Raw genomic sequence first — 14,699 nt, 5'->3', positions numbered from 1 at the left:
TGGTGTTGGGCACCTTAGAACCAAATGGGTGTCTTTTGTTTTCCGATTTTGAGATTTTAAATTTTTCATGAATTTTGAGCTATTTTAATGGAGTTTTGACAATTTTACTAGTTTTTGATGAAAATATGAAAATGAGGATGTAATGTCCCCTATTGGTTTAGGGTTTAGGGTTTCGCGTTAAGGGTTTAGGGAGGCTGCCAATTTCCCAATAATCAACACCCATTACTTAATAAAATCATGCCTTAAATTAATTTATTAAACTAGATAACCATATTTATTCATAGTATAATTTATAGTGGCTATATTCAAACCCCAATTCCTACTTCCTTTCTAATCCTCAACCATAGATGGGTGGGGATTTACTTGTCAAGGGCGTGATGACACCACCTCCAAAATTGGGCCCAGGTTTTAGGAAGATCCTCCCAAACCACCCTTGGGGCTCACCTAATTTGGGATGGATTTACTCCACCTCTCCCTAAAAACAACATGCCTCTCCTTATGGGGGGGAGGGGGGCAATATAAAGGATTAAGTAATGGGCTATTAATATAATAGTCTTTCATATACTATGAATGTATATGAAATTAAGTATGACTATCATACATATTGCAGTCTATATTAATATTATTATTAGATTCTGCATAAGAACATTATCAAGCTTCATATATTAAACATACATATTAAGCACATCCCCATGCATACCACCAAGAACAAGGATGTTACTGCCTGTAACTTAATAACAGTTTTGATCTGATCTGATCAATGGTGATGTCACTGGATGCTTTTGATTCCTTTCCTTTATATCTCTCAATGTGAGGGAGAGGTCACACCTCTTCATCATATATGCCCTTTGGCAAGAGACACCCTTTCCACCATTAGCACTCTTTGAAAGAGTGCAACTCTTCATTATTTCTGCCCTTTGAAAGGGACACAACCTTTCACAATGAGATCTGCACTTCTGATTCCCAAATTATCCCCCGTTCAAATGAGTTCTCTTCTCCCTTTTATACCTCATATTTGGGGGAGGCACAACTAATCATTTCATGACTTTTGACCATTCATTAACTTTAATCAAATTTTAACTATATTCTTTTATATTTCAATTTAATTTTTATTTTTATTCTTTTGTATTTTAATTTTATTATTATTATTTATTATTAAATTATATTTCAGATTGTGGACATTACAGAGGAAAATGGGAATTTTTGGTAAGTAATGATGGATTATATTGTGGAATGAAATGTATATCATGTAGATTGTGAATTTGGATCCATCTAGATCATGTTTCATGTGATTATTGAGATTTCTGAAAAAAATTGCACCTTCATTGTGTCAAATTGTGAAAACTTGTGAAATGACCTTGTTTAATTTTGATTCCGTGTTATTTGGAAAATGTGATGAGCCTAGGGTGTAGGTATTAGAGTCAATGATGGGAGTAGCTTCCAATGGAGGCCAAGGCACAAAGGGGTTACTGCTAGGATAACCCATTGGGAAGTTATGGTAATAAGTAAAAACTAATGAAACATGCTTAATAATGAACCAAGATAATGTGTGCCCCTCTCATGCCTTGAGTGCTCATAAAGACTAAGGATGACTCAAGAAGGCCTAGCTGTCCGTGAGGCATTGATTTGGTAAGATCGAGTCTCCTCATCTATTGGAGAGGGCTACTCAATTCCATGTGAGCCCTCCCTTTGAGCTATGCAATGGCACTCTGTTGTGCGAATCGCACACCCATCCCTGTCTTAGACAGGGACCCCCCGGTTTGTGCCTTTCTGTCTTTGCGGAAGAGGAAGGGGATATGAAGGGTCAAGTGCCGCTAAAACCAAATTTGGCCTCTAGGGCCATGTTGCGAACTAAAAACTCCCCAATTCTCGCAAAATCGCCGATTTTCAATGACGTTGAAATGCCGATTTTCGCCAAGGGATACAAGGGAGATAAAATATGCAAAGTGCCAACGTTGACAAACTTGCCCAAGCTCACGCTTCTCGAGGAGAAAGTTAAAATTGCCAAAATCACTCTAAGGGCGAATTTCGGACTTTCAGGCCAAATTGAGAGAAATTTCAAAATTCGTTAAATTCCCAAAGACCCCCAAAGGTCCGAAATTGCGAAACTGGCGAAAACTGGTCCTAGGTCCGAAATTTCACTTAAGTCGCCAAAATTGCCTTATGAGCCGAATTTCGGACCCAGAGGCCAAAATTTTAAAAAGGTTAAAAAGTTGCCAAAACCGCCCAGGGGGCCGAATTTCAGACCTTGGGGTCAAATTCTCAAAAAAATTCAAAAGTTAACAAAACTGGCAAAAGGTCCGAAAATGCCTTTAAGTTTGCAAAAAGTGCCCAAAGGGCCGAATTTGGGCCTTTAAGTGAAAATTTGAAAAGTGAAAAGTTTGCAAAAAGTGCCCAAAGGGCCGAATTTGGGCCTTTTAAGTGAAAATTTGAAAAGTGAAAAGTTTGCAAAAAGTGCCCAAAGGGCCGAATTTGGGCCTTTAAGTGAAAATTTGAAAAGTGAAAAGTTTGCAAAAAGTGCCCAAAGGGCCGAATTTGGGCCTTTAAGCCAAAATGTTAAAAAGTGAAAAGTTTGCAAAAGTGCCCAAAATCCCGAAATTCACCATTACGGGGTGAAATGTCAAAGTTTTTAAAACTTTTCGAATGCCCCTCTTGCCCAAAATTGCCAGGAACAACCAAATTCACGAAAGGAGTAAAGCATTAAAACTTGGGAAATTTTCAAATAACCCTCCAAGCGTTAAATTTTAATATTTGTTAAATCAAATTAATTAATTTTTCAAATTGATTTAATGAAATGAAATTAATCGTTCGCAGGTTGCAGGACGTCATTAAAGAACTAGGAGAAAGACTTGAAACGCAAATCGAAGAAGGATCGCAATCAAGGCCAGGCACTGAAAACTGGAAAAGAAAAAAGATGTGGGAACGTGCTGCAGGAGCGCGAGCAACCAAACATTGGGAACCGTGCCGCTGAACAAGATGAAGTCCACCACCGGGACCAAAGACCAAAGAACACTCTGAATGCTGCAAGTTTATGCCTTCTCAAGAAAAAAGCACACAACTGGATTTAATTCCAAGAATTCAATTTCTAAAAAGCTGAAATTGTTTTATTGTAAAATTGCTTGTAGGTCCCACTCAGATATTTTGAAAGAAAGGGGAAACAAGTCAGTTGTGGACAGTTATGTCCAACTACCGGATAGACTCAAATTGAAGCCAAATAGTGGCAGGTAATTGAAATTGTGGTTAAATGGATGAGTGAGAATGTAATGGGCATGGGTTAAGGCTGCCAACTTTTGGATGGCAATTTGCAGGCCTTGGATGCAATCCATCCTAGCCTTCGATTCAAAATTGTAATATCTATAAAAGGCAAAGGCCTTTCTTTTGTAAAGGGTTAGATGGTTAGATAGTTAGAGATTGTTGGATAGTTAGATTCTGTTGAGAGAGTTAGATTTTAGAGTTAGAATAGGTTAGATTTTAAGCAGTAGCATAGAGATGCTGCAGAAATTGTTGTAATAGGCAGCTGAAATCAATATATAGACATTGATTTGGTGTTTATTGTCTTGTTTTCATCCTGTTTGCATGGTTTCTCTCAGCACTTTAGATAGATCTTTCTATTTTGGGTGTGCAGGTATTTGATAGATTCAGGCTCATACCATTGAGGATATACTGATTGTGTATCCTTTTGTATGGTTAACCTGAGCCTTTAATTGTGCTTAGTTCAATTGCAGGTGTCCGTCTGAGCTGCGCCAGAATTGGGTGCTTAGTCGTGCATCTCCAATCTGAAAATCTTCCAAGTCCCTTTGAAGATTGCACCATTCCTGCAAGGTTGTGAGCTATTCTGGCCAAGTAGGAATTGGTTATGTTGAATCCATCTACCCACATACCCGTGTTGTTAGTTTTAGATCTCCTAACCCTTTCCTTTTGCTCTTTATTACGTAATTCGAGAATCACAGCAGACCAGCCTGTTGCAAATCGTAAGTCCCCTTGTGCTCCCAGCAAATCACATCGACCACTGAGTAATCCCGCAGTCAAAACCTGACAATCGAAACCTTGAGGTTATCCCCTTTGATAAAACGTAGAAAATAGCACTAGGGATTTCCTTATCTTAAGAGAGGATAGGATACTCAGCGAGTACATTCTATTCTGCATTGGCCGTATGGAGTTTGCTGCGATGCGATTTCAGACACGTCAACACACTCCCCTCTCTTTCTCTCTAACATCTAACCTTTGAGTAGTTGAGCAGCACCTGAAAGATGATTATGCCTTTCCAGTGCATGTTAATTTATTGATGCTTATGTGATTCCATGTATACTTGGCTTTTGGACATGATATCCCTCGTGCTTGGATATCGTCTACTTCCATGCCTTTGATGATGTGTATTCTCCATGTTTGGATGAGTGTTTGCACCTCTCCTCATGTGTTGTGTGTGAGTGTATTCGGCCTTTGTGACTATCTCCTACCATAGAAGGTTTGGATCTTTTGATTCCACATGGTTGGGTAGCATGATTACCACCGTTGGGATCTGATGGATAGTGAACCCAACTTGCTCAATGGATCCACTTCTCATGTACTTGCTTATTCTTTCCAGATGTTATTGAAATGTAATTGTATAATTGAAGGACATTTGAGCCCTCATGTAATGTAATGATATTCTATGGACCTCTCATCGAGATGGGTGTACTTAATTTTGAATGATGCTTATGTTTATGGTTTGTATTCCATGTCTCGATGTTGGAGGCGAGCATGATTATTAACTTGATCAAATTGCTTATACTTTGTTAAGGAATATGAACTTAGGAATTTGTATTTTGGGCTTAAAATGAATCTTAAGTGTCGTGATGTCATCTTGGGTGGTGTTTGTAGATCCATTGTACTTTCATCATATGTCCTAGCGGCATTTCGAGTGACGTTGTAAGGTTTTTTGAACCAATTTGGACCCTCTAGAGAGTGTTGCAAAGTGTCTCTTTTGTCGTAAAGTGTTAGTTTTGTGTTCTTATGTCCTTTGGCTTAGGGCAAGACTTAGGAGCGTTGGTGAGGTCACTAGGGTCCCTCACAACCTCTCATTTCACTTTTAGGTGGTGCTTTGCGCCAAAGGGAGTCAATTGTTGATTTCATCTCCTGAGTCAAGTTTTGTCAATTTCGAACTATTGTGATGTCATACACCCTTGTGGGTGTGTCCTTTCCATTCGAGGTGTCCTAGTGACCAATCCCTGGCTCTAAATTGCTCACTGGTTAGGACACCAATGCAGAGCCAAGAGACCAATGTTCAGTTGGACTCCAACGCACAAACAGAACTCTAAAGCAAATTTGGGACACCAAACTCATGCACTAGTGTCCTCCTAGGGCGCTAGTGTCCCTATCGTGTCCACTTTTGCAGTTCAGTTGCCTAGTACCGGTTGTTGACCATTTCTCAGGGTGACCTTGTGGGTCAAAGTTGGTTCCCTCGGTCCTCGAAGTCTTCCTAGGTCGTCATTACAATGACAAGTGTCCTACAATGGTCTTTAGGACATCTCCTTGCCTTGGAAAGTGAGTCATTGCTTGGAAGTGGTGTGTCCTTTCGTTCAGTGGAGAGTTGCAACCTCCTAGTTGAAAGACCTCGTGTAGGTTGATCTAGAAACATGCTAGTTCAAATTCATATGATCTAACCCAACGAAGCATGAAAAACCAAAAATGATATAAAAAAACAATAATTCTAACAATAGATTAGAATTTAAAACAAACAAAATGATGAGAGCAAGATAGACCATTTACATTACCACATTAAATAAAGAAGGATCATTCTTAAATAGATCATATGCCTCGCTGCCTCTGCACAAAAAAAACACCATGTTTTAAATCAAGACAAGCCCTTAGCTGTTTAACAACTTTATAACTCACTTAAAATGCTAGAGCTTTAGCTCAGAAGAATAAAAGACCCAGAAATTTGGCAATGAATTGTCAGAATCATTTGATAAAGTCACTTAAGAAACAGAAAGGAACACAGCAGCATCACTGCCTATTCCACCATTCATGAATATCAAGAATATGCATGCCCTAATCCAAAAATTTGAGCTACCATCCAAATCTTGGCCAACCTAAATAACATAAAAAGATGGCATATATTTGTGCACTCCAAGTGCCTGTTGTACCTGCAAGTGTAAAGCTTCTCATTCAACATGCGAAAATGTCCCCCTGCCAATCTCGCTCGCATCTGCACAGCCATTACATAATTTTAGTGACCTCAAATGAAAAATGCTAAGTTCTAGAAGTTAATAAATGCACATTATTCATTATTCAAACCCCCAAAATATACAGTAAATGCTAGACTGAAGTTAAACAGTTAACGTAAAATTACCAAAATAATTACTTTCAGAAGGATGAGAATATCCCCATTGAATTTGTTTTTAAGTGATAAAATGAGTGCAAGCACATCCCAAAGCATGAAATGTCTCAGAGTTAGACACAGGATTAGTAAATTACAGAATTACTCAAGCTGGAATTAGCATAAACCTTTTGTATGGATGCTTTCTTCCACAAATACATATGAATCAAAAACTACAATATTTCAAGATAAAATACATCAGTGCATTATTATAAGTTTTTCTGCTGCTGATAGAAACTTCATTTCTCCAAATCTCCTTCAACAGAAACATAAATCATGTTTGTGCCCTCCAAGACCTTAAACATTCAAAATAACTAGAATAACAGCAGTCAAAACAATTTTGAATGGATAGTGTTGACTTTCTACACATATTTATCAATTCTGGAAAATGGACCATAGTATTTTTGCATTTTGTCTTCTGAATATATAGCTAGAATTCAAACATGAAATAGATGTAAAAATTTGAAGTTATTTTCTGTTAATTGTTGTTGTATTTGCAAGAAGGCTCTCCATTGTAGTCAGCATACAATGTCCATTCTTATGTTTCGATAATATTGGTTATCCAGCTATGTATTAATTTGTTTGTCATTCTCAGGTAGTTATAAGCATTGGTTGGTTGACAGTTGTGTTCCTCTTGGCAACCGTAAGATCCTTTAAATATATTGTGTATTGTCAAGGAATGTAGTATGATGTAGTCAGATCAACTGTAATCCTTGGCCAAATATCTCTGGTCTTCTTCTCTAGAATAATTTCATGTGCGAATAAACATATATTTTACTTTTGTATATAGTATGCATTGTCATTTGTATTATTAATTCATGTATTTAATTTATCAGATATAGCAGTAAAAATTTGGTGCCATTGCCTTTAAAGAAATCTAGTCAAATTTGAGTGATTTGTGCCCTTAGATCCCAATAAAGGCAAGAAGAGGCCACAGGGTGGTCAAGACCAAGTGATCAAACAATCATTAAGGATTATAGAACAAAGAAGAAGATTACGAGAACCATTCAAGGACAATCTAGTTGGACGATTCCCAAGTCCGAGCCCTTCCAACTAAGGAAGTAAAAGCCAAAGCGTCGGTGAAGTCATAGTTGAGAAGAGAGGAAAACCTTCACCGAAGAACTCTCTAAGGGAAATTGGGAATAAATTGCCAAACACTTATCACTCCCTAACAAAACATACCAAGACCTTGCCGACCGCCAACCAAGCAGGATAGTTGTCTATACCGACGACAACAGACAATGAAGAAGAAAGAAACCCTGGACATAAATTAACTAAATCATTTGAGAATAACATATGCCACATCCAAGAACTATCCATCCTGAGAGAGGAACCAAAAATTGGGGGAACTAAGCCAAAGACCTCGGGAGAAAAGAGTCCAAGAATGAAACGAAAGGTAACCGGAGTGCAAGAGATGTTGAGAGTGGACGTGTAGAGGTCTCGAACGTGGTCGTGAGTGCAAGTGAATCACCAAAACATCAAGAGAAAAACAGTCCAACCAAATCCAAGGCACGAGGTGTGTACCGATCGAGAAAGATGGTGACTCCCTCAATGAGTCTAAATGTCGACAAGCAAAAACTCCCCAAGTTCATAGGAAATGGATCCAAGGAACTGGAAAGAATTCAAAACGTGTGAAACTATTTGGATAGCACGCAATCAAGAGGACAAAGGCTATTGGCTAAGAGCGTTTCCAACAACATTGTGGGGCATAACCATTGACTGGTTCACAAAGCTTGATGATGAATGCACAATCTCTTAGCATGCACTAAAGAAGGCATTTGAGACCGAGTTTAAATTGCTAAACGATGACAATGAGATTGTCGCTGAGATTTATAACACCAAACAAGGGAAGAATGAGAACGTACAAACTTACAATTATAGGCTCAAGGAATTGTTGGTTAAGTTGGGGAATCAGCGAGTCGACAAGCTAAAGAAGCGGTGGTTCATTAAGGGATTCATTCACTCATTGCGCAAGAAAATGAAAGTGGTACCTCTATCATCGTATGTCAATGCTTATAATCGGGAGATGGACATCAAGAGTGAATCCAAAACATCCTCTTGGGGAAAATGGAAGATGAATGATGACAAGAGCATCAAAGGTAGCACCGATGAAGAATCGAAACCAATTTAGGCCCTACAACGGGATATGATGAGAATGATGAAAGAACTAAAGGCGGAGAAAGGAACCAATAAAGAAACTAATGAACTATGGTGTAGTGAGTGCAAAATTGAGGGGCACACTAAAGGTAATTGTCCTAGAAAGATGTTTTGTGAGATTTGCCAAGTGATGGATCATTCAATAAAGGAGTGCCCATACAATTTTAAGACCAAAAGTACACAAGTACTCTTCACACATGGAGAGTCCACTCCATCAAAACCACAAAATGCATCCCCATGCAGTTATCAAAATCAATGAGGGTGAAATCATATACAGTATGACTACAAAAGATGTCCTATCATACAATGTCGACAACGTAGCGTATAAGGACGTGTTGACATGTTTTTTATGACTATGTTGAACACAGAATAAAGTTACCAATGGTCACCTTACTCTCTCTAAAACAAAGTTAGTCTATATGCTAAGATTTCAATAAGATCAAACGGCTACCTCCAAGGTTCCTTCAATGCATGGACGTGACTCAGTTGGCTGATGTGTTTGTTGGTAATCCAAGGGGCCTTATGTTTGGATTGTTCTTTCACTTATTTGTTGTGGCATGGAACTTCATCATCAGATATGGCAATTTAGCGATGCTTCTGCTTCGAATGAACTGAAAATAAAGGGGAACGGGTTTAGAAGGATCTAAATCTATTCCTAAGGGTAGTGATATCAATAGTTAATGCTTTGGTGGACAAATTCCAAATAAACCAAGCTCTACTTTGCCAAGTTTAACTACAACTCGCAAGAACTGGTGCAATCTTCTGAGGATGTTGGAGGATTTTCACATTGAGAAAGTGCATTGAATACCCAACACAGCACAATCCAAACGACTAATCACAATCGAACTTAGCACAAATTTGGGGGTTCAACTAACTTTACACTGCAACTTACAATCAGCAAGATGCAAAAAGTATGAACCATGGAAATTCATCAAACACCATCACATTCTCTATCGAAATCAAAGCACTTTATCTAACAACTGAGAAAATAAAATTCTACTTTAAGTGAGGAAGGTGAAACCATGCAAGTTTTGAAAAAATAACTTAAGTGGACACCATCAAAGAACAATGTTTCACTGTTATTATCTCAAAACTTAGCGCAACAATTTCATACAAGTCTCCTTCCCGTTAAAAATGAGGGGGGTCACCCCCTTATATAGGCTCCAAGCCTTGATTACATGCAAAACCCTAATTAGGGTTTTCCCAAAAGATTCCCCACTCAAGATGCAACAAGGTGGGAATCAACTATTAATGCCCACTAAGCCCATATACAATGAATTCAAACAATCCCAAAATGGCATCCATTCATGCATTAAATGCACACCATTACATCAAATTTGCCCAAAATACCATGAATATTCCTCACGTAGACATAAATGCCCATCATTCTCCATGCGACGACTACATGCGGCAAGAATTTGTCATAAAATCATTAATATGGCAGCTACATGCAAAAATATTCTTCATGCATTCAACATGCATATAGACCGGGCCACCACTAAGTCAACTTTCCATTTTTTCAAATTGTGGAGGGAAATTAGGAGATTCTTCAAGATTCAACTGATTTATCCACTTGGCTTGACTTTTCCTGCCTTGGAGAAGATTTTTCATCAATTCTACACATTTCCTATTTTCTAGGAAAATTTTCAAATTAGGGTTCCATAGTCCAGGAGAGAGAAAATTCCCTCACGACTCCAAATCTATCATCATTTTGAAATTTGGATGATTTTTGATGCCCAAAAATGGATTTTTCAAAAATTTTCTCGAGGGGGAATTTCTTGTTCAATTCATCCTTGATTTCTTCCTTGCTTGCCTTAGAAATTGGTTTTTTTTACCTTCAATTCATCCCGATGTGGAATTCATGTTGTGAAGGAATTCTCCTTTGGAAAGAAATTTGTTCCTTACCCCGAGGAAGGAAATTCTTCATGCCTTAGCCAATTTTCATGATTTCCAAGAACTATGTCCTGAAGGAAGGAATTTCCAACACTTGTCAATTTTTAGCTTTCCTGGAATTCTGTCATGAAGAAAGAAATTTCCATCACTTAGCCAAATTTTCACCTTTTCCAAGAATTATGTTGTGAAGGAAGGAATTTCCATCACTTAGTCAATTTTTTCACTTTCTTGTGAAGGAAGGAATTTCTTCTTTTTGGGCGCAATTCTTCCCTGAGGAAGGAATTTTTTTTTAATTTTGAACCTTTCTTCCTGAACCTTGATTTTTACATCTTGCTTCCAACGTTGGGCACATTTTGGAACAGGGGAAGAAATTCTGGAAATTTGTTCGTTGAGGAAGGAATTTTTTGTGTTCTTTGAATTCATCATGTCAAAACTTTTGAAATTCTGATGAAATTTGATGTCTAAAAATGGAAATTTCAAAAATATTCCTAAGGGGATTTCTGCTTTTCATTCCTCCTTGACCCTTGGATTTTCATGTCTTCGACAAATTTCCTTTGTTTTCTGGCTTGAGCATGGAATTCATTTTGCATGGTGGAATTCATCATTTCATCCTTGGTCATGGGAGACTTCCAATATTTTTTGAGCATGGAATCATCTTGGAGTAGAAATTTCATCATCATTTAAACCTTCCTTTCCTATCTTTGAACTTGGGCGTTGAACTGGCTTGATGAAGGAATTCATCCTTTACACATTTTCCAAAGCCTAGGCATTTTGGCACCCTTTCATGTACATGGGCGGAATTTCACACTGAAGGAGGAATTCATGCTTTGTTTAAATTATCCATCATCCCTTGGAATTAGCACCCTATGACCTTCTTGGGCGGATTTTTGACCTTGTCATGGAATTTTCTATTTGTCCTTATGCCCATGACCTCTCCTATTTAGCGCCCTACTGAGGAGTAGGGCAGAATTTGACTAAGGTTGAGGAATTCACAATTTTTTCTATTCTCCCTGTTGACCATGCTTTGCCGCCCTTTGACTTTCTTGAGGATTTTGAGTTGTCCAAGGAATTCATACATTTTACTATCTTCTATGACTTCTTGACTTTAGCGCCCTCATCCTTGCCTAGGCGGATTTCCATGCTTGTGGAGGAATTTGATGTTTTCTACCAATTCAGAATATATATATATATATATATATATATATGAAATATAACATATAAGTGGCATTTCAATACGTCTTTTTCCTTTTTTATACTTTAAGTTATATTTCATATATATTGGCAGGATGTTTGAGAGTGGTTTCAGATCTCTAGGAATTATAATGCAAATTCTAGGTTTTAGAAGATATTTTAAATTTTCAGACTTAGTCAAATTTCAGGCCATTTCCGGATCAAGATGACATTTGTGGATTGATGTGAATTTCCAGACTTAAATGATTTTGCATGCTTTCCACTTCTAGAATAGGAGTTCCATGCTTAAACATTTTTTTTTATCCAACTTGTCTGCCTTCTGACTCTTCCAAATTTAGAAATGATCTTCAGGAACGTTCAGTCTTCAACGTCTTCAGGGATGTTCAGTTTTCAGTGTTTCCCTGTGAAGAACCTGCCAAAAATAGATTTTCCCTAATAGTAAGTGTTTCAGAATGTTAGGGTTTGGACAAAATAGGTCAGAAAAGCACTTACTAAAAATAGAAACTTGCTAAAAATAGTAAGTTTGATTTTTGGCAAAATGACGATATTCCGGGAATCAGTAAAATCCCTGAAAAATAGGAACTTTCTGAAAATAGAAAGTTGCTCCGTTTTGGCTCAAATTTTACTGGGAGGTTCCTTGAAGGGTCCTGATTCCAGTTTAAGTTCAGTTTTTCAAAAACCCTAAAAGAAACCCCTAAAATCTAGGACTTAAGGACAAAACCCTAAAATGACCAAAACAGGCCCTAGACTTAACCAAATTCGCTCAAACGAAAAGAAAACTTAACCAATTTGACCCCACTCACTTGAAGGCTCGGAGGACTAATGAGATTGCTGCTCAAAAGACCACAAAACCGAAAGCCAAAAGACCAAGAGAGCCTAAAAAGTAGGGGTCCCCATTTGCAATGGAGCGATATGTGAAAATGTCACAACAGGACACTTTCCGAGAGACTACCAGAATAAGAAAGAGAACGTACAATTATTGTACAACAGGTGTGGACCAGGTGACCATGAAGACACTAACTGCTCGAAGCAAAAGGGTATGAATATGCTAGACAAGGAGGAACAAGACGAGGTAGTTCTAGCAATCAAAACGAGGCAATTCTAGCAAACACGAGAGCACAGACGAAGAAGGTGGTAAACCCAAACCCTCGTACAAAGAAAGAACGACTTCGAGAAGCCAGAGAAGTAGAACTAGTGATGGCGAAGGAACAAAGAAGCTCCAACAAAACTACAAGCACGCCATTGCAATCCAAGTCAAAGGAGAACATAGTTCAAAGGTGTTATATAGTATATACAGCCATACCCATCAAGGTGACAAACCTTCTTCAAACTATGCCACAATTGAGAGTGGCAATTACCAACATGATCAGTGACAACCAAAGTTGGCGACAAGAAGACCCAAGTAAAGACATGATAATAGAGCCGCCACCTGAGGGCGAACAAGTCATTGACCCAATGTTGATGATGGTGAACATCAAGAAGCAATCGGTTGTCATTCAAATGAAAATCATGGGGGAGAACCTCACAAATACCATCATCAATGAAGGCTCAGACATAAACGTACTACCAAAAGACACCTGAAAGTGCCTAGGGAAACCAACCTTTTGATCACCAACATTTCACCTAGTAGGTGCCGACTAGCATGGAATCAAGTCATTGCAGACATTGATGGCACAGAAGGTAACAATCAGGACCCAACAGTTCCTCCTAAATTTTGTGGTCATCCCGTTGTAGAAGAAAGTGTATGATGCATTACTCAAAAAAGGATGGCTAATAGCAACCAAAGCCAATCACAATTGGAAAAAGAATACAATCTCCATTGAGAACAATGGGTCGGAAGTATGTAATTGATTTAAAGAACCAAGCCGTCAATAAGGAAGCAGCTTCCTCAGATTCGTTAGATTCAAATTCTAGAAAAGAATGAACAAAGAGTCAAGATCAGATGGAACCAAATGATAAAGGGATATTGGAGTTACAGTCATGCTCAAGGGATGAAACAAATTCTCTCCATGGCCTTTTCACTGGCAAATGGAGGACTATAAGGTATTTTCGTCAACATGTAATTTTCTAGAAGCCACGACTCTCGGTGAAGAGCAACCAATGAAAGCACATAAAATTATGGATGATACATCTGATAATGTGGAGCGTACAAAATATTGTCAAAGGAAATCAACTTCACCAAAAGTTTACAAGAAAAGAAAGAGAATATTAGGAGGGATGGGAAATGGAAAGAAAAAGCAAAAAATAATAGAGTAAAAAAAAATTTTAAACTTTAAAGGGGAGTTGGCGAGCGAAAAGAAAATTTAAAAACAAAGTTATTAAAATATTACAACCAAGGAAAAATCAATTAAAAGGAAAAAAAATTTGGCAATAGAGAAAAAAGGAGAAGGTCGATAAAATATTGGAGCTAGAAAATATTGAATTACTCACAGGAAAAATTATTAAAGTGCCACGGAGAAAAATTACTGAGGGAGTTGAATTGAAAAATACTATAAAGCATGGAGGAAAAATAAAGGAACAATTAAGGGCCAAAAATATAAAGGTGGGATTAAAAATTAAAGAAGTGGGGATATATATTCTCACTCTCGACGATATTATGTTTCTCACTCTCAACCTATAATGTAGCTTCTAAGATTATTGGCTAGTATAAGACAATTATTTCAGATCCTTAACTTACTAGAGATTATAATATCAGATTTAGATTATGGATTATATAATCAAGAGTCTGAATACAAATATATAGAGATATTTAAACTTTCAATGTCACTTGCTCTTTCTATTATAACCAATGCCAAGTGAATAATATGTTTTTCACTAATGTTAATGAGGGATGGTTGATTGGATAGAAGCTGTCTCTAATCTGATCTTTGAAGAATATGCTATTTGAAATCTTCTAATCTGCGAATTGATTCACCTGCTCTCCCAATAAAGATGATAGAACTATGCAATGAACTCTGTTGTTTCTGCTATATCTGATATCATCAACAAGATATGCCAGACCGAAGGCAATTTCTATATCTAATATGACAATGTACTTATGCAAAATATGGTGATATCATTTATGAACAATCTGTTGCTATTTCAGATTTAGATTTATGTG

The 14,699-nt window shown here is 37.6% G+C and overlaps 1 protein-coding gene across 2 annotated transcripts in view; it reads right to left on the bottom strand.

Annotated features, from left to right (window-relative positions):
- Positions 1-14,699, bottom strand: part of LOC131044848 (ribosomal RNA-processing protein 8) — an 83,140-nt gene that overhangs the window by 64,840 nt on the left and 3,601 nt on the right. For both annotated transcript variants that reach the window (XM_057978306.2, XM_057978307.2), the window contains exons 2-3: positions 6,126-6,187; positions 5,754-5,805 (exon numbers count right to left, since the gene is read on the bottom strand). In XM_057978306.2, the coding sequence (XP_057834289.2) occupies positions 5,754-5,805; positions 6,126-6,187 (114 nt within the window). The remainder of the gene's footprint in view (positions 1-5,753; positions 5,806-6,125; positions 6,188-14,699) is intronic.

Source organism: Cryptomeria japonica, chromosome 1 (assembly GCF_030272615.1).
Source record: "Cryptomeria japonica chromosome 1, Sugi_1.0, whole genome shotgun sequence".
Lineage (NCBI taxonomy): Eukaryota > Viridiplantae > Streptophyta > Pinopsida > Cupressales > Cupressaceae > Cryptomeria > Cryptomeria japonica.
The sequence above is the reverse complement of the archived record's forward strand: the minus strand, read 5'-3'. Positions and strand labels throughout refer to the sequence as shown.